The sequence below is a fragment of the Chiloscyllium punctatum genome, chromosome 15 (genome assembly GCF_047496795.1).
Source record: "Chiloscyllium punctatum isolate Juve2018m chromosome 15, sChiPun1.3, whole genome shotgun sequence".
Classification (NCBI taxonomy): Eukaryota; Metazoa; Chordata; class Chondrichthyes; order Orectolobiformes; family Hemiscylliidae; genus Chiloscyllium; species Chiloscyllium punctatum.
In genome coordinates, this window is record NC_092753.1 from 99373225 (window position 1) to 99392574 (window position 19350).

The window sequence follows — 19350 nt, forward strand, 5'->3', positions numbered from 1 at the left end:
GGGACCATATTTTTCATTTTGACTAGAAACGGACTCTGCTACATGGCGCAAAAGAAAGTTTTGCAACTTGAAGAAACTGATGCATGTTTTTAGCTGTACAAGACAATGTTATTTTGCAAAGCAGTAAAGAGGACATTTTGAAACTGGGTGGCAGTTTCAAAATAGTCTTAGAGTTAAGAAAACACTGCCTGATGGCAGCCTTGGTCGGGCTGCAGTTTGCTACAAATCAATAGACACAAGGCAGCTTGACATACCCAAAGCCTGCAAATTATTTTGCCCTCTATCTCCACCTGAGCGAAAAGATGAAAAATAAAGGTAGCTTAAAAGAACGAATTTTAACAAGAAAAGATGAAGTCCACCAGATCAACAACGTAAGTGAAGGTTTACCATTGATTTATAGACAATATTGTGTCATCACTGATAGAATCAAAAAGAATTGAGAGACAACTTAACCAATCCTCATGATCTGGAATTCAGAATACTGCTCCCTGCCTGTATGCTTTCCACCCATAATACCTTTGACAAGCCACATATGTTACAACACAGGGTAAAACCTCTCTGCTAATTTCAACACAGAAAATATTCATACCGTGCTGTAATCAATGAAAATTTGAGAGGCAAAGAACTATCCCAAAAGTCACTAATTTAAAATAAAAATTAACAACGTTAATTTTTTAAAGTTTAACAGAGAATGATTAACTTACAATTATTTACAACTCATTTATCTAAACCTACCCTTTACTTTCCCCTCTACAATACTGGTCTGATAAAACCCCAGATTAAGATTTACAGAAAAATTCAAATTTCAAAACCTGCCAGCTATGGAATTTTCTCTTTGTATCTTCCTCAGCAGTTGTGCTCTCCAGGTCGGTGTTGATGTTTCTTCCTGTGCTAACTCCTCCTCCAGACTGGTACCTCTCAGTGTTCTTACAAGCAACCTACATCTGTTGGTCTTTTGGCAGCACCCCTTCCCAACTGTTCAATTTTCCCTGGTCTTATACCCCAAAACATTGTATCATTTCATTGGTTTTAATATTGTCAAAATATGAAATTCAAACTTGACTGGAATTTGGTATCTTGGGGTATAGTTTAAACTAATTGGCCAAATTTGAATTTGTTTTTGTCTCATAGCAACCCAGCCAGTACCTGACCAAGTGTTACATTGTTACCTTGGTCTGAACTCTCTGTGCCTCTAAGTCCTTGCTAGCTTTCAACTCTCTTAGAGGTACAGTACTCCTTACACCTTCATAACATAACAGTAGTGATTCTTTTTCTCTGCTGTTTAAACGTTAATGTGTTACAATATCCTGCTAATTACAAAACCTGATGCAAATTGCTTTTATCCTGATGAAAAAGCAAACTGATTATATGGATAGTCTAATTGGGATTTCATATATTTCTTGATAGCTTTTTGGAACAACAGGATACAGCTTTTGGTGTACACCCCCAATTAAGTCTGGACACATTCCAGTGCTAGTAATCTGTTTAACCATATACCCCATACCCATAAATTCATCTTTGACGGCATAGGATTCAAGATGGAAGTGAACAAGAACAGGACTATGAGTGATGGAGCTGGTGTGAGGAGCTCAATCAGATAAGCTGTGTTCAGCACCTCAATTCCACTCACACTCCTTTGCTCCACATCCAATTTTTCACTTACTAATAATAAGCTTCATAAATAAAACAAATGTACAAGTGAATAAAATCTTCTGAAACAAAGAAAACACACTCCCTAAGACAAAATGCAGGTATTCCATGAACAAGACAGGCGACAGCATTTCCAGCATTTTCTGTTTTTGTCTCAGACAGCAGTACTTTGCTCTTTTTAGAACATTACATTGTTATGATAAAGTAAAAACAGGTTTGCAGGGATGATGCTACTCACTGAATTCTCCAACAAGCGACACAGAATTTGCTCCTGGAGCCCACTCCTTGCAGTAAATTCCACCATCAGCCAATCGATTGACACCAAAGGTTTCATAGCTGCGGGAAAACTGCTCTAGGCTTCCTTCATTCTCTTCAATACTTCTTGCCAAACTTACAAATTTATTGTACCTATGAGGGACAGTTCAAAAATATAAAGTTTCAGAGAAAGTTACAGCAAAGGCAGTTAGAATGATAAAAGATAACAGAAGATGAAGCTTTTAAATATACTGAATATTATTTAATAATATTACATATTTTCAAAATCCTAGAACATTTCAGGTATTGGGTTTGGTCATATTTCAGTTCACCAGAACACAAATGAAAATAAGTAAGGCATAATGGGTTTGAGCCATCTGGGTAGTCAATTGATATCTGTGATCTGCAATGCTAGAAGGGGACAATGTCTTCAAACAAAAATAAAGAGAAGAGAATCTCAGAAGAAAAGGATGGAGGTTAATGCTTGCAACAAAGATTTGCCTCAAAGTAAGTGCAACTCAAAAACTCCACAGACATAGGGAACTCTCTTCTTCCAAGAGGGTTCACTCATTTGTGGAGAAAGCACACACTGGATCGACAAAACTCAGTTTCCAAGTGATATTGGCACCAAGTGATATCTACCAATGATCTTTAAATTCAGGCGCTACAAAGTGATCATTCCAAAACACAGATCCTGTTTTTTTTTTGACAGATGGTGTTGCTGGGAATGCTCCAAATTCAATTTCAGCTCTTAGGGCCCTTTACAACCTCCCCAACCCCTGGTTACAGCACCTTTTGTGCTGCTAATGGCTATAATCAGGTCTCAAATACAAGGCACTTTGCATGAGTAAAAAATTATTCGGAATCCAAGAAAGATTGACAGTAGAGCTGCCAAAAAAAAAGAATGAATGCTGGTTTAGCAGTTCATGGTAATGCTAACTTACAAAACTGACATGCACCAACTTGTACTCTGATAGGAAGTTGACGACATTATTCAATCCAAGCTCTACTCTCCCACTTTTCTTGCAATTTTTAAGTGTTAGGAAGTGGTTGAGTGAGGGGCATATTCTGATAATTAATTCAAGCTCTAACCCAGAAACTGAGCACAAGATTCCAGCTGATTCGTCAGTGCATTACAGAAGGAGTGTTGCACTAACAGAGATGCTTTCTAGGATCTTATTGTATGAATAAGAGTTGTTGCTAACTTAAAACATTCACTCCCTCAACCTTCAAAAGGAACTTTGATTTCTACAATTGACATGAAGAGAAACAGCAGTACATGGGATCACCACACACATGGTGTCACCAATCCTGGACATGTGAATGGGATGGAATGCAATATGCAGTCTTGTGATGGAGGAAGAGTACCTTCCAATGCTGGCTTCCTTGCCTTCTTGCGCACTGATTTAAACACTTAAAAAAAAAACTACAGCTAACTCCCACCCAACTGCACACACCAACCATTTTATGGCGCAGGTTGTATAAAATTGGGGTCAATTAAGCTTTGAGAAAGTTGAGTTGCCTACTTATTTATATCTGGTGGATTTTGCCAATATTAATATCCAATAACCATCTGTAGTATGTGGTTAAACTTAATGATGGGTGGATTGGAAGGTGACATGCTGGGCACCCATCTAATATTGGACACCACCTCACCCAAAATACACACACTGGGAGCACATAATATCTAGCCCAAGGCAAAAGAGAAAGGTATTAATATGGGAAATGATAAATGGACCGTGACAGTAGGCAATAATAAATACAAACCCAAGATTAAACCAACAAAGCAAGCAAGAGTTGACAAAAATTAAAGAATAATAGGCACTCTACCTGCATGTACATAACATTTGAAACAAAACAGATGAAATGATACCACAAATAAAATAATTGACAGTCATTTAGTTACACTAAACTTGACTACTACTGAAAAGATACATTTTTTTTAAACATTTTGTCTTGTCAGGTCATTTATAAGAATGGGAGGAGAAAGTGAGGACTGCAGATGCTGGAGATCAAAGCTGAAAATGTGTTGCTGGAAAAGCGCAGCATCCAAGGAGCAGGAGAATCGACGTTTCGGGCATATACCAATTCTTATATTTGGGATGGCACAGTGGCTCAGTGGTTAGCACTGCTGCCTCACAGTACCAGGGACCTGGGTTCTATTCCAGCCTCAGACGACTGTCTGTGTGGAACAAAGAAAGAACAAAGAAAATTTTCAGCCCAGGAACAGGCCCTTCGGCCCTCCAAGTCTGAGCCAATCCGAATGTACTGTCTAAACATGTCGGTCAATTTCTAAGCATCTGTATCACTCTGCTCCCCACTTACTCATGCATTTGTCCAGACGCATCTTAAATGAATCTACCACCTCTGCTGGCAATGCGTTCCAAATGCCCACCACCCTCTGTGTGAAGTATTGACTGCTTGTATCCCCCTTAAACTTTCCACCTCTCATCTTGGAAGCGTGACCTCTTGGTATTGAATCCTTCACCCTGGGAAAAAGCTTGTCTCCATCCACCCTGTCAAGACCCTTCATGATTTTGTAAACCTCAATCAGGTCCCCCCTCAATCTCCTTTTTTCTAAAAAAAAAATAAACCTAACCTACTCAACCTTTCTTCATAGCTAGCACCTTCCATACCAGGCAACACCCTCGTAAACCTTCTCTGCACCCTCTCCAAAGCATCCACATCCTTTTGGTAATGTGGCAACCAGAACTGTACACAGTATTCCAAATGTGGCCGAGCCAATGTCTTATACAATTTTAACATGACTTGCCAGCTCTTATACTCAATACCTGATCCGATGAAGGCAAGCATTCTATATATGCCTTCTTGACCACTCTATTCACCTGTGCAGCACCCTTCAGCGTACAATGGACCTGCAATCCCAGATCTCTGTGCCCATCAACTTTTCCCAAGGCTCTTCCGTTCATTGTATAATTCGCTCGAGAATTAGTCTTGCCTAAATGAATCGCCTAACATTTTCTGGATTGAAAACCATCTGCCACTTTTCCGGCCAACTCTCCAGTCTATCTCTATCCTCCTGTATTCTTGGACAGTCCCTTTTGCTTTCTGCTACTCCATCAATCTTCGTGTCATCTGCAAACTTGCTGATCATACCAACAGTGCCCTCTTCTAGATCATTTATGAATATTACAAACAACAGTGGCCCCAACACAGACCCCAGGGAAAACCAATGGTCATATTTCTCCATTTCGAGAAACTGCCTTCAACTACTACTCTCTTGTCTCCTGTTGTTCAACCAGTTCTTTATCCACCGAGCTAGAACATCCTGCACACCATGTGACTTCACTTTCTCTATTAGTCTACAATGGGGAACCTTATCAAACGCCTTACTAAAGTCCATGTAGATGACATCAACAGCCCTTCCTTCATCTATCAACTTGGTCACTTCCTCTAAGAACTCTATTGCACATTCTCCCAGCATCTGCGTGAGTTTCCTCTGGGTGTTCCAGTTTCCTCCTACAATACAAAGATGTGCAGGTTAGATAAATTGGCCATGCTAAATTGCCCATTGTGTGTTCAGGGATGTGTAAGTTTGCTGCATTAGTCAGGGGTAACCGTAGATTAGTGGAGAATGGGTTTGGGTGGGATACTCTTTGGAGGCTCAGCGTGGACTTGTTGGACCAAAGGCCCCGTTTCCACACTGTAGGGATTCTGTGATTCGATGAATTCACAGGGAAAACCAACGATTATACTGTATTGAAGGAGTGCCAAAGAGAACTGAACACTGCCACAAGCTAGACTCTCCCACAAGTGGAAAACAACCTCTCCACATCCACCCTGTCAAGTCTCCTAAGAATCTTGTAAGTTTCAATATGGTATTATAACAATAGAGAGAGATCATTCAATAGACAAGATTTAAGCAACAGGAATGTAGTAGGTTTTGACAGGGATGAGAAATGCCAAGAAGTAATTTATCAAAGTGATGTACAACTGATGTGCAACAAACCAGAATTGATCAGGGACCTCGAAGTGAAGGAGCCATTAGGAGGTAGTGACCATAATACAATAAGCTTCAATCTGCAATTTGCGAGGGAGAGGGTACAATCGGAAGTGACAATATTTCTGTTGAATAAGGGGAACTATGGAGCTATGAGGGAGGAGCTGGCCAAAGTTCAATAGTGCAATACCTTAGCAGGGATGACAGTGGAGGAACAATGGCAGATATTTCTGGGTATAATGCAGAAAAAAGGAAGAAAGATCCTATGAGGAGGCAGGGGCGGCCGTGGCTGACGAGGGAAGTTAAGAAACATATAAAGTCAAAAGAGAAAAAGTATAACATAGCAAAGATGAGTGGGGAAACAGAGGACTGGGAAGCTTTTAAAGAACAACAGAGGATTACTAAGAAGGAAATACGCAGAGAAAAATGAGGTACGAAGGTAAACTGGCCAATAATGTAAAGGAGGATAGTAAAAGCTTTTTTCGGTATGTGAAAGGGAAACAAATGGTTAAGACTAAAATTGGGCCCTTGAAGACAGAAACGGGGGAATATATAACAGGGAACAAAGAAATGGCAGAAGAGTTGAATTGGTACTTCAGATCTGTGTTCACTGGGGAAGACACAAACAATCTCCCTGAGGTAACAGTGGCTGAAGGACCTGAACTGAAGGGAATTTATATTTGCCAGGATTTAGTGTTGGAGAGACTGTTAGGTCTGAAGGTTGATAAGCCCCCGGGGCCTGGTGGTCTACATCCCAGGGTTCTGAAGGAGGTGGCTCGAGAAATCGTGGATGCGTTGGTGATTATTTTCCGGAGTTCGATAGATTCAGGATCAGTTCCTGCGGATTGGAGGGTGGCTAATGTTGTACCACTTTTTAAGAAAGGTGGGAGAGAGAAAGCAGGGAATTATAGACCAGTTAATCTGACCTCAGTGGTGGGAAAGATGCTGGAGTCCAATATAAAGGATGAAATTACGACACATCTGGATAGCAGTAACAGGATAGGTCAGAGTCAGCATGGATTTATGAAGGGGAAATCATGCTTGACTAATCTTCTGGAATTTTTTGAGGATGTAACTCTGAAGATGGACAAGGGAGATCTAGTGTACCTGGACTTTCAGAAATCCTTTGATAAAGTCCCACACAGGAGGTTAATGAACAAAATTAGGGCACATGGTATTGGGGGCAAAGTACTGACTTGGATTGAAAGTTGGTTGGCTGACAGGAAACAGAGTAGTGATAAACGGCTCCCTTTCGGAATGGCAGGCGGTGACCAGTGGGGTACCGCAGGGATCCGTGCTGGGACCGCAGCTTTTTATAATCTATATTAATGATATAGAAGATGGTATTAATAGTAACATTAGCAAACTTGCTGATGATACAAAGCTGGGTGGCAGGGTGAAATGGGAGGAGGATGTTAGGAGATTACAGGGTGACCTGGACAGGTTAGGGGAGTGGTCAGATGCATGGCAGATGCAGTTTAATGTGGATAAATGTATGGTTATCCACTTTAGTGGCAAGAACAGGAAGGCAGATTACTACCTAAATGGAGTCAAGTTAGGTAAAGGGGCAGGACAAAGATCTGGGTGTTCTTGTACACCAGTCAATGAAGGCAAGCATGCAGGTACAGCAGGTAGTGAAGAAAGCTAATAGCATGCTGGCCTTCATAAGAGGGATTGAGTATAGAAGCAAAGAGGTTCTTCTGCAGCTGTACAGGGCCCTGGTGAAACCACATCTGGAATATTGTGTGCAGTTCTGGTCTCCAAATTTGAGGAAAAACATTCTGGCTACTGAGGGAGTGCAGCATAGGTTCACGAGGTCAATTCCTGGAATGGCGGGACTATCTTATGTTGAAAGATTGGAGTGACTGGGCTTGTATACTCTTGAGTTTAGAAGACTGAGAGGGGATCTGATTGAGATGTATAAGACTATTAAAGGATTGGACATTCTGGAGGCAGGAAACATGTTTCCGCTGATGGGTGAGTCCCGAACCAGAGGACACAGCTTAAAAATAAGGGGTAGGCCATTTAGGACAGAGATGAGGAGAAACTTCTTCACCCAGAGAGTGGTGGGTGTGTGGAATGGTCTGCCCCAGAAGGCAGTGGAGGCCCAGTCTCTCGATTCGTTTAAGAAAGAGTTGGATAGAGCTCTCAAGGATAGTGGAACCAAAGGTTATGGAGGTAAGGCAGGAACAGGATACTGATTGAGGATGATCAGCCATGATCATAATGAATGGTGGTGCAGGCTTGAAGGGCAGAATGGCCTACTCCTGCACCGATTGTCTGTTGTCTATTTCCAGCAGTAACCACAAGGTAGAAAAGAGCATAAAGGAAGGAATAAGGAGCGTGGCTGGAAGGTACAGCAATAACCATGACGGCATTTAATCTCCATATAATTGGAAAAGTTAGATAGGCAAAGGCAGCCGAGCTGAGGAGTTCAAAGAAAATTTTCAAGATAATTCTTTAGGATTTCTGAAGCCAACTAAAGAGCAGGCTACACTTGGCCTGGTATGCTGTAGTGAAATAGGATTAATGAATGATCATATGGGGGAGGCATCCCTACGTAACCGTAATCATAAAGACTGAATTTTGCATTATGTTTGCGAGACAGAAGCAGATCCACGACCAATATAACTCAGATAAGGAAAATGAGGTGAATTGGTAAATCCGGATTAGTGATACATCATGAGAGATGCAGTGGCAGACATTTCAAGGGATATTTCAGAATCCACAAAATAAATACATTCCAAGGATCTGCCACGTGTAGTAAACTAAAAAACTGAATGTTAAACTAAAGAAAATTCATATTGCACAAAGATTTTGGCAAGTTCGGAGACTGGACAAGTTATAACAAACAGCAAGAAATAACAGGGAAAGCTGGCTGGAAAACAAGATACTGGAAAAAAGTTTCTACATTATTTATGAAAAAAGTTAGAAATGAAAACTAGTCCTGAAAGGGTGAGTCTTTTAAATTAATGATGCAAAATCAGTTAAGACAGAATTATATCACATATGGGTCTTTAAAGGATTTAAGTTGTGCCCCAGAAATAGATAGTGAACTAGGAAAAGAGAAACAGACAGGGAGAAGCTCAAAAAAATTACATTCACAGGGGAACAGTACTTAGTAACAGTACATATGGGCCAAGAGATCCCAGGTCTGGATGGACTTCACCTAGTTTCTTAAATGAAGTAGCCAGTAAGATAACTGGCATAGTGGTTTTAATTTTCCAAATTTTGCTGGATTTGGAGAGGTTTCCCTAAGGTTGGAAGATTGCAAATACCCTCATTTCTTGAATAAAAGTATTGTAAGACATATCATGAAGCTACATGCCAGTTAGCTTAACATCTGTCATAGGAATATGATTTTGTTTCATTTGATCATGAGGTGCAGATGTTTCTGGCTGGGCCAGCATTTAATGCCCAGTCCTAATTGTTCTTGGGAAGGAAATGCTGATTTGCATGAACCACTGGAGATTTTGGGGTATACAAAGACTCACAGTATGGTTTTGACCCAGTATCACTAAAGCAATAGCAATCTAGCCTGAAATCAGTGTGGGATGTAGTTTGGAGGAGAAATTGCAACTCATGGTGTTCCTATAAATCTGTTGTCCTTGCCCCTGTAGGTGATAGAAGTGTGGCAGATGTTGCCAGAGGAGCATCTGTGAGTTACTGCAATGCAAATATAAGTAGTCTTCAATGATACCACTGATATGGAGGACAGGCTTTGGGGAGACAGTTATTCACTACAGAATAGCTTTTGACCTGCTCTTGTATCCAATGATAGCATTAACATCAAAAGTTAAAGGGAGAAACTTAAATCTCATCTTGATGGAAATGGTCATTGCCTAGCATACATATGGTAAAAACAATGACTGCAGATGCTGGAAACCAGATTCTGGAGTAGAGTGGTGCTGGAAAAGCATAGCAGTTCAGGCAGCATCCAAGGAGCAGGAAAATCGACATTTCAGGCAAAAGCCCTTAATCAGGAATACAGGCAGAGTGCCTGAAGGGTGGAGAGTTGCAGTGGGAGAGGGACTCTGAGATTCTTGGAGAGAGAGGAGGAAAACTTCTTCAAGGTAGGCATCCTTGCAAGAGGATTTGCAGTGAGGTTAAAATCAACTAGGTAAAAACAATGACTGCAGATGCTGGAAACCAAATTCTGGAGTAGAGTGGTGCTGGAAAAGCACAGCAGTTCAGGCAGCATCCGACGAGCAGGAAAATCCGAGCATACATATTACCTGTCATTTCGATAATGGCATAGTCATTAGTTTCTAGTGCCCAGCTTCATGTTCTACAGTCATGTGCTCAACCCCAATAAAGCTGACACAGAGGTGTGATTTCTCTGGGATCGAGTCTCTGTAACTGATCATACTGTGAAACAGTTCTAACTGTATCATATACACACACATTACCTTTGCAGCTGAAGCCATTACTGGATAAGTCTGATGCCAGACTAAAATATGTCTTCATAGATTTAGTTTTGATTTGAAAGGATGGCCTTTCACAGAAACAAACACAATGCTGAAGATTCAGGTTGAACAATAACATGGAAATTAATTGAATAAATGAAACTATTTACATATAACACAAATTTAAAGATCAAACTATGTGGTAAAATATAATCCCATTTATCCCAACAATGCACCTTTACAATATTGACACCAAAAAGAACTTCCTTTTCTTTCACATCTGTAGGTTTAAATTTAACTCTCTACCTTGAGAATCTGAAAACCTTCTCCTGGAGCCTTCATACAATTGACGTTAGACTTTATCACCTCAAAGTAACCCCTTCAAGATTTTAACCAAACAATTCTGGTCTGGAACTATAAACTAAACTGCTTGCACTGAAGTACCTTCTTTAATAGTTCTAAAAATACCTTTTTGTCCGGAACAACTATTCTTGCATAGCCAATACTTCTGAAAACTGCCGAACCTAAAACAGAAAAGCTTTCTTTTTCCCTCAAGTTATGGGTGTTTGCCTTGAGCACAAAAATAATTCTTCTACATGAAGAATTTACTGCACTGTTTACTCTGTTCGCTTGTAAACTCTCCCAATATGAATAAATATGTATTAGCCTGCACAAAGTCTCTCTTTAGTATTGTTTTAAAAGAAATCACTAAGGCTAAAGAATTACTTGCAAGTTAATCATCACATTAAATAGCAAAAAAAAATTAAATATGCAGCACAGATTTTCCAATGACCAGGCAATCTTCACTTCTGCATAGATAAGAGTTATGCATGGGGACTCTGTGGAATCCCCTTCTTAGAAGAGTCCAAAGGAATTGCCCAAGAAATTTGAGATTAAGTGGAAAATTCCCCCACACCCGGAAACCTCAAAGTCTCAATTAAATTGGAGTATTTAAAGGGTTCCAACAATATAAAATAAATAGTTATTTAACAAAGAATCAGTCTGCTAAATACATTGTCTAACTCTATTCTAATCTAATACTATTGAACTGACTCATACCTCAAATACCTCCAACTTCACCTCCTGCAGACCTGGACACCCCACCCCCCGTCTCCCAAGACATGACACACCCACTTTGCTGTAGACTTCTCCCCATTTTCTCCACCCCTCAATTTCAATTCCCCACCCTCCCCACCTAGAGCTCTGCAGTACAAGAGAACTGTCAGAACAAAAGAACAGCATTGCATTTCTGAAGAAGTCCTGAGCAGATCTCCTGAGAGAAATGTAGTGCTCTCTCCTTTTGAAAAAAAGTGGTGAAGGGACAACATGCTTGAGATTACCACTCCTCGGATAATCCAACCCATCATTTATCACGCCAGGTTTCATCTGGGATTGGATTTCCAGTGGAACCAATAGCTGGGATGTTAAAGGAATACTAAAACAAAATTGGACACCACGTCACATAAAGCAACACAAAAGGAAATAGTCAAAATATTGATTGAAAAGGAAGACTTTGAAGAGTATCTTAAACGAAGAAAGAGTCATAGAGGTTCCTCAAGAGAATTCCAGATCTTCTGACCTAAACAACTGAAGCTGTGACCATTAATGGAGGCTGGAATTAAAATTAAGGATGCTTAACACAGCAAAAACAGATGAATACAATACCTCAGAGGGTGAGGGACTGGTGGAGGTGAGAGAGACAGAGGAAAAGAAGCTATGGAGGGTTATGAAAACAAGGCTGAGAATATTAAAATCAGACTAATGCGAATACTGCAGAGTCTGGAAGCCTGAAACATAAACAGAAATTGCTGTATGCTTAGCATCAACATCCTGTTCTGAAGAAAATCATCCACCCTACATGTTAAGTGTGTTTCTCTCACAGGTGCTGAGTTTCAAGCATTTCTGCTTTTGTTTAAAAGTCAAAAGATTACTTCACCAGGACACAGTGCAGGTCAGCAAGCAGACAGGTAGCAAAGAAACACGAGCAAATAAAGACATGGACAGAGGATTCTGGTTGATATCAAATTTACACATTGAATTTACCATCCAAATATCAGAGATCAGACAGCGAGCCGTTGCAATAAGCAAGTCCAGAAGAAATGAAGACAAACAGGGTTTCAGCAGATGAGGAATAGTCAGGAGACATTTATGATTGCAAAGATGCATGGTCAGAAGTTCTTGAAGAAGTCTCAGACAATATATCAGAAAAAACAAAACAAAATTACAGGATCCACAGGAAATTGACTTAATTGAAACATGCATGCCATTTATGGATAAAAGAGGCAGCAGCTATTCTGCCACAAGAGCCTGCTCTGCCATTCATTTAAATTACCACTGAACTGTACTTCAATATTTTTTGCACAAAATCCCTAACTTTAATTACCTTTGCTGACAGGAGTACAGTCAGTCTTAAAAAAATGTATCTGATCCCCAGCATTTTTTTTTGGAGAGACTGTTTCAAATTTCCAGTACCTTTTGTGGAAAGAAGTTCTTATTCATTTCACTTTGAAGAATCTGGATGCAGTTTCAAAACTCAAAAAAATTTATTTAGAGTTATTAAAATGGACTAACAGTAATCAGTAGTTAGGAAACAGCAGTACTCACTATTAACAACTGAGCAGGCAATATGCTAAATACAGTCAGAGATATACAGCATGGAAGCAGACCCTTCGGGCCAACTCGCCCATGCTATCCAGACATTTCAAATAAATAGTCATAGAGTCATAGAGATGTACAGCATGGAAACAGACCATTCGGTCCAACCTGTCCATGCCAACCAGATATCCCAACCCAATCTAGTCCCACCTGCCAGCACCCGACTTAAATCCCTCCAAACCCTTCCTATTCATATACCCATCCAAATGCCTCTTAAATGCTGCAATTGTACTAGCCTCTACCACATCCTCTGGCAGCTCATTCCATACACATACCACCCTCTGTGTGAAAAAGTTGCCGCGTAGGCCTCTTTTATATCTTTCCCCTCTCACCCTAAATCTACCTAGTCCCATTTGCCAGCATTTGGTCCATATCCCTTTAAACTATTCCTATTCACATACTCCTCCAGATGCCTTTTAAATACTGCAATTTTTACTAACCTCCACCACTTCCTTTGGCACTTATTCCATACATGCACCACCCTCTGCATGAAAACGTTGCCCCTTAGATCCCTTTTAAATCTTTCCCCTCTCACCTCATACCTGTCCCTTCTAGTTCTGAACTCCCCCACGCCTGAGAAAAGACATTGTCTATTTACCCTACCCCCACCCCTCTTGCTTTTATATACCACTATATGGTCCATCTCAGCCTTCAATGCTCCAGGGAATTCAATTTTTTTTTCCTGGGTTGGGGGAATCCAAAACTACAGGGTTAGGGTGAGAGGGGAAAGATTTCAAAGGGCCCTGAGGAGCAACTTTTTCACATGAAGGGTGGTGCATGTATGGAATGAGCTGCCAGAGGAAGTGGTGGAGGCTGGAGCAGGTAGATGGGTGGGTTTAGAGGAAGATGGGCCAAGTGCTGGCAAATGGGACTGGATTAATTTAGGATATCTGTATAGCCTGGACAAGTTGGACTGAAGGGTCTGCTTCTGTACTGTAAATCTCCAGGACTCTTTTCAGCCTCTCTTGTATAGCTCAAACCCTCCAACTTTGGCAACAGCCTTGTAAATCTTTTCTGAACCCTTTCAAGTTTCGCAATACCCTTTAGATAGAAGCCATTCAGATACAACTAGCTGAATGGTCATCCATGGAATAAAGTTCTGAATTCTAAATCACTACAAGTTAAAATATTGAGGTTACTGTAATGCATTGATATTGAAATTACTGAAAGGGAAATCTTGAAATTTTAAACACTACGGGCTAAATGATCTCCTCCTTTGCTGCAATACACTATGATTCTATCGTATCAGGTGTAAGAACTGAAAAGAAATTAGAGAGCGACTATACATTTGACACAGATCCCATCCAGTCATTAACATGCACCAATTAGCAAAGCACACAGAAATGTTGAGCTATGTTACTGCACTGCACTGATCCGAGAAATTAACGGGAACCTGGGTGACCAAATACTGGCTGCTGATAATGCAACGACATGCTTTTACTTTGAAGTGATTACATTTGAGCAATTTAAGCTGAGCAACATAAACAAAAGCACACCAAAGGAAATCAAATCTTTTGAATTAAAAGTCAACGGTACTAATCAACATAAAAGTAAACAATACAGCAGAATACTACCAATCAAAATTCCTTTTTCATTTTTCTCCACAAGCAAAAACATAAAAAAGTCAATCAGAAACATCATTACGTGAATTCCCACAGGAAACTGGCTTTAACAACTCACATTTATACAATGGCTGTAACACAGTAAAATGTCCCAAGGCACCTCGCAGGAACGTAAACTGAAAAACAATTAGCACTGAGCCAAGGAGAGCGATACTAGCAGAGGTGAGTGAAAACTTGTCAAAAGAAAGTTTATATATATATGATACCTAAAGGGAAAGACAAGTGGAGAGGGAGATGTTTGGGAAGTGTACTGCAGAGATTGTTATCTGAAGGTCAAGCTGCCACTGGATTGAGGCGCCGCAGGGGACAGAGAGGTTTCGAAACGGAGGTGGAGCTTTGCCTACAAGGCTATACCTGGACCTGGGTTCAATTCCCATCTACTCTAGAACTATGTAATAACATCTATGAACAGATTGATTAGGAAATACCTATAACTGGTAGAACACATATCAAAGGAGTGTAGGACAATGGAGGGATTTGAAAACATTGCCAGATCAGAAGCCGATATGAGTCAATGAACTCAACAGGGATGGTTTAACTTGCTGCAAGTTAGAATTCGGGGAGCAGAGTTTTGGATGAGTTTAAGGTTCTGAACCTACATCCAACAGCGATGTGAAGAGCAAGACAGTGGTATACAAAGAAACAGTTGAATCAACTCCATCTGTGGTTCATATGAAAACATTAGGTCTCTGTCATAACTCAAAAAGAGGATGACAATAATTTTCTTCAACCAGTGGACACGATTGGAATCTCATTACAAATCTGAAAGGCACATTGAGTACAGTTATAAGTAAAAATATTTTGCAGTACCCTGTGACATTATTGCAGTGGTGCAGCTTGCAGCTGAGAAAAAATCTTTACAGTACTTGAGCAAAAATGAAAAAGCTAGAGTACAGCTAAATTGAAAAGAACCGGTTTCAAGGACAAGCACATTACTGATCAATCAAGAGTGTTTACTTAAATACCAGATTTTTTTAAAATGCTGTTTAAATTCAAATAAAGATCGACTTTTATCCTTGGAATCCATGAACAAAGCACATCAGAGCAAGATGGCATGGAATTTAAAAGGTTGTATGAGTGACATAAATAAAGTGGGTTGCGATAATGTATAGAAGAGAGTTACACACAGCAGTACTGTTAATGTGCTGTTTAAATAACTGGTACCAATACACTGTACCCAAAGATGGAAATACATTTAACAGCTAGATTTATCTAACACCAACATGGTAAACCATTGCACAGTCTTTACAGAATGAAGTCATCATAAAAGCTGGTAGCAGACAATAATTGTAGAGTTAGAAGAATCAGTGAAATGAATCATTTGATAAAGGGATCTTTATAAAATAAGGAAAGCAGCAAAGGAGGGGTTTTTCAGAAATCTGTTTTTGGTGTTGGTGGGGAATGGTGGAAATGGACTGTGCACGTAACCTGCAACAATGGCAAGCTTTCTCCTTGGACTGCTGCAGTCTATGTGCTATACGTAGATCCACAGTGCCCTTACGGAGGGAATTCCAGTGTTTCCACCCAGCAACATATTTGTGATACATATTTCCAAGTCAGGATGATGAGTGGCTCGGAGGAGAAATTGCAGGTGGTGATGTTCCCATATATCTGCTGATCTTGTCCTTCTAGATGGAAGTGGTCATGTGTTGGGAAGGTGCTGTCTAAAGATCTCTTGTGAATTTCTGCAGTGCAACTTTCAGATAGTAGACACTGTTGCTATTGAGTGCCAGTTGTGGAGCGAGTAAATGTTCGTGGATGTGGTACCAATCAAGCGGGCTACTTTGTCCTGGAATGGTGCCAAGCTTCTTGAGTGTTGTTGGAGCAACACTCATTCAGGCAAGTGGGGGGTATTCCATCACACTTTTGACTTGTGCCTTGTAGATAGTGGTCAGGATTGGGAAGTCAGGTGGTGAATCACTTGCTGCAGGATTCATAGCCCTTTACCTGTTCTTATAACTACTGTGTTCATATGGTAAGTCCAGCTGAGTTCCTGGTCAATGGTAATCTCTGAGATATTGATAATGGGTGATTCAGTGATAGTAATACCATTGAATGTCATGAGGCAGTGGTTAAATTGTTCTTATTAGAAATGGTCATTTCCTGGCATTTCCCGGGAAAGAGATATACTTCATATAATTAAGTCCAGGCAAGTGAAATTCAGAATGGCAGAGATGTAAACTATTTTATGTTGAAATCTTGGAATAAATGATTTTATAGCCTTTGCTTGTACAGCCAAGAGCGCCCTCCCTAACAAAACATTCACTCGAAGTTTGGAGATTTGTATGAAGGAAGTCAGCCTTCTACCCCTGGTTTCAAGGCAACAGGTTAGCTGGGCCATCAGCTCCACACTGTGGAGCACTGAGAACATCCCAGCTCAGCTACTGGACCATCAATCAATTACAGGACATTGAATTTGATTTGAACATTGTGGTGCCTTCTTCATTGTCGCATCTGTATAGGAAGTCCAGCACGGGTTGTCGGTTATCATCACTCCTAAGAACTTAATGTACTCAACCTCCACTCCACTGATATAGATGGGGGGGGGGAAGGGTGTGTGTTCTCCTCCTTTCTTTCTGGTCAATAATCAGTTATAGATTCAGAGTCACAGAGATGTACAGCACAGAAACAAACCCTTCCATCTTCTTGTCCATGCCAACCAGATATCCTAACTTAATCGTCCCATTTGCCAGCACTTGAACCATATCGCTCTAAATGCTTCTTATTCATGTACCCATCCAGATGCCTTTTAAATGCTGTAATTGTACCAGCCTTCATCACTTCCTCTGGCAGCTCATTCCGTACACACAGCACCCTCTGTGTGAAAGATTTGCCCCTTTGGTCCCTTGATATTTTTCCCCTCTCACCCTAAACCTATGGCCTCCAGTTCTGGACTCACCCACCTCAGAGAAATGACCTTGTCTATTTAGCCTATCCATGCTCATGATTTTATAAACCTCTGTAAGGACACCACTCAGCCTTGGATACTCCAGGGAAAACAGCCTATAGCCTCTCCCTATAGCTCGAATCCTCCATCCTGCAACATCCCTGCAAATTTTGTCTGAACCCTTTCAAGTTTCACAACATCCTTCTGTTAGGAAGGAGACAAGAACTACATGCTAAATTCCAAAAGTGGCCTAACCAATGTACTGTACAGCCACAACATGACCTCCCCAACCCCTACACTCAATGCTCTGACCAATAAAGGAAAGCATACCAAACTTACTAACTATGCATCCTATTTTTATGGGAATCATTTATATAAACGACCAAAAGTAGAGGACCCAGCACCGATCCTTGCTGCACTCCACTGGTCACAGACCTCCAGTCTGAAAAACAACCCTCACCACCTCCCTCTGTCTTCTATCTTTGAGCCAGTTCTTGTCCAAATGGCTAGTTCTCTCTGTATTCCATGAGCTCTAAACTTGTCAACTAGCCTCCCATTAGGAACCTTGTCGAACACCTTACCAAAGTCCATAAAGATCACGTCCACCACTCTGTGCTCATCACTTCTCTTCGCTACTTCAAAAAACTCAATCAAGTTTGTGAGACATGATTTCCCATGCCCAAAGTCATGTTCACAATCCCTAATCAGTCCTGGCCTTTCGAAAACATGTACATCCTGTCCCTCAGAAATCCCTCCAACAACTTGCCCACCACTGATGTCAGGCTCACTGGTCTATTAGTTCCCTGGCTTATCCTTACCACCTTTCTTAAATAGTGGCACCAAGTTAGCCAACCTCCAGTCTTCCGGCACCTTACCTGACACTATCGATGAAACAAATATCTCAGCAAGGGGCCCGGTAATCGCTTCCCAGAGTTCTAGAGTACACCTATTCAGGTTCTGGGGATTTATCCACTTTTATACATTTCAAGACATCCAGCACTTCCTCCTCTGTAATATGGACATATTTTAAGATGTCACCATCTATGACCCCCATTCTATATCTTCCATGTTCTTCTCCACAGTAAATACTGACGCAAAATACTTGTTTAGTAGCTCCACCATCTCCTGTGGCTCCACACATAGGCTGCCTTGGACATCTTTGAGGGGCCCTATTCTCTGCCTCGTTACCCTCGTTCTTTGAGAGTATTGTGCGCAGTATGATGAGAGCGCATTGGAGAGGGTGCAGAGGAGATTTACCAGGATGTTGCCTGGGCTGGAGAATTTCAGTGAGAACACAGTAGGACAGATTAGTCTTGTTTCCCTTGGAACAGGGAAGATTGAATGGGGACATGGTTGAAATAAAAAAAATTATGACAGGCACAGATGGGGTAGACATGAAGAAACAATTCCCCTGGATGGACAGATTAATGCCTTGGGCCACGAGGTTTAGAAGAGATGCAAGGAAAACATATTTTCCATCCAGATGGGAATCTGGAACTCACTACCTGTAAGGGTGGTACAGGCAGAAACCCTAACACTATTTAAGAAGCATTTCAATGTTCACTTGCAGTGCCAAGGTACACAAGTGACAAAAAATGGGATTCAAATAATTAGGTGTTTGTTTTTTGATGGATGCAGACAGGATAGGCTGAAGGGCCTTTTTCTGTGGTATAGATTTCTATGACTCTACATCTGCTTTATTAACTGGTCTCTCCTACTGTCCTACCAACTTCTGTGCATATATACCCAAGGCCCTTTTGCTCCTGCATACCTCTTTAGAATTGTACCTCCTGTTTTATACTGTCTTTCAGTGTTCTCAAAACCTCATTTCTCTGCACTGAGCCTAAACCTCAACCTATCCACCAACTTGTCCATACCCAGGCTCAACCCAATACATCTTTCCTCAGATAATGT

The 19350-nt window shown here is 40.8% G+C and overlaps 1 protein-coding gene across 3 annotated transcripts in view; it reads right to left on the minus strand.

Moving 5' to 3' along the window:
• The window catches only part of gbe1b (glucan (1,4-alpha-), branching enzyme 1b), a 591749-nt gene that overhangs the window by 506497 nt on the left and 65902 nt on the right, over window positions 1–19350 (minus strand). For all 3 annotated transcript variants that reach the window (XM_072585795.1, XM_072585794.1, XM_072585793.1), the window contains exon 2: window positions 1889–2058. In XM_072585795.1, coding sequence (XP_072441896.1) covers window positions 1889–2058 — 170 coding nt within the window. The remainder of the gene's footprint in view (window positions 1–1888; window positions 2059–19350) is intronic.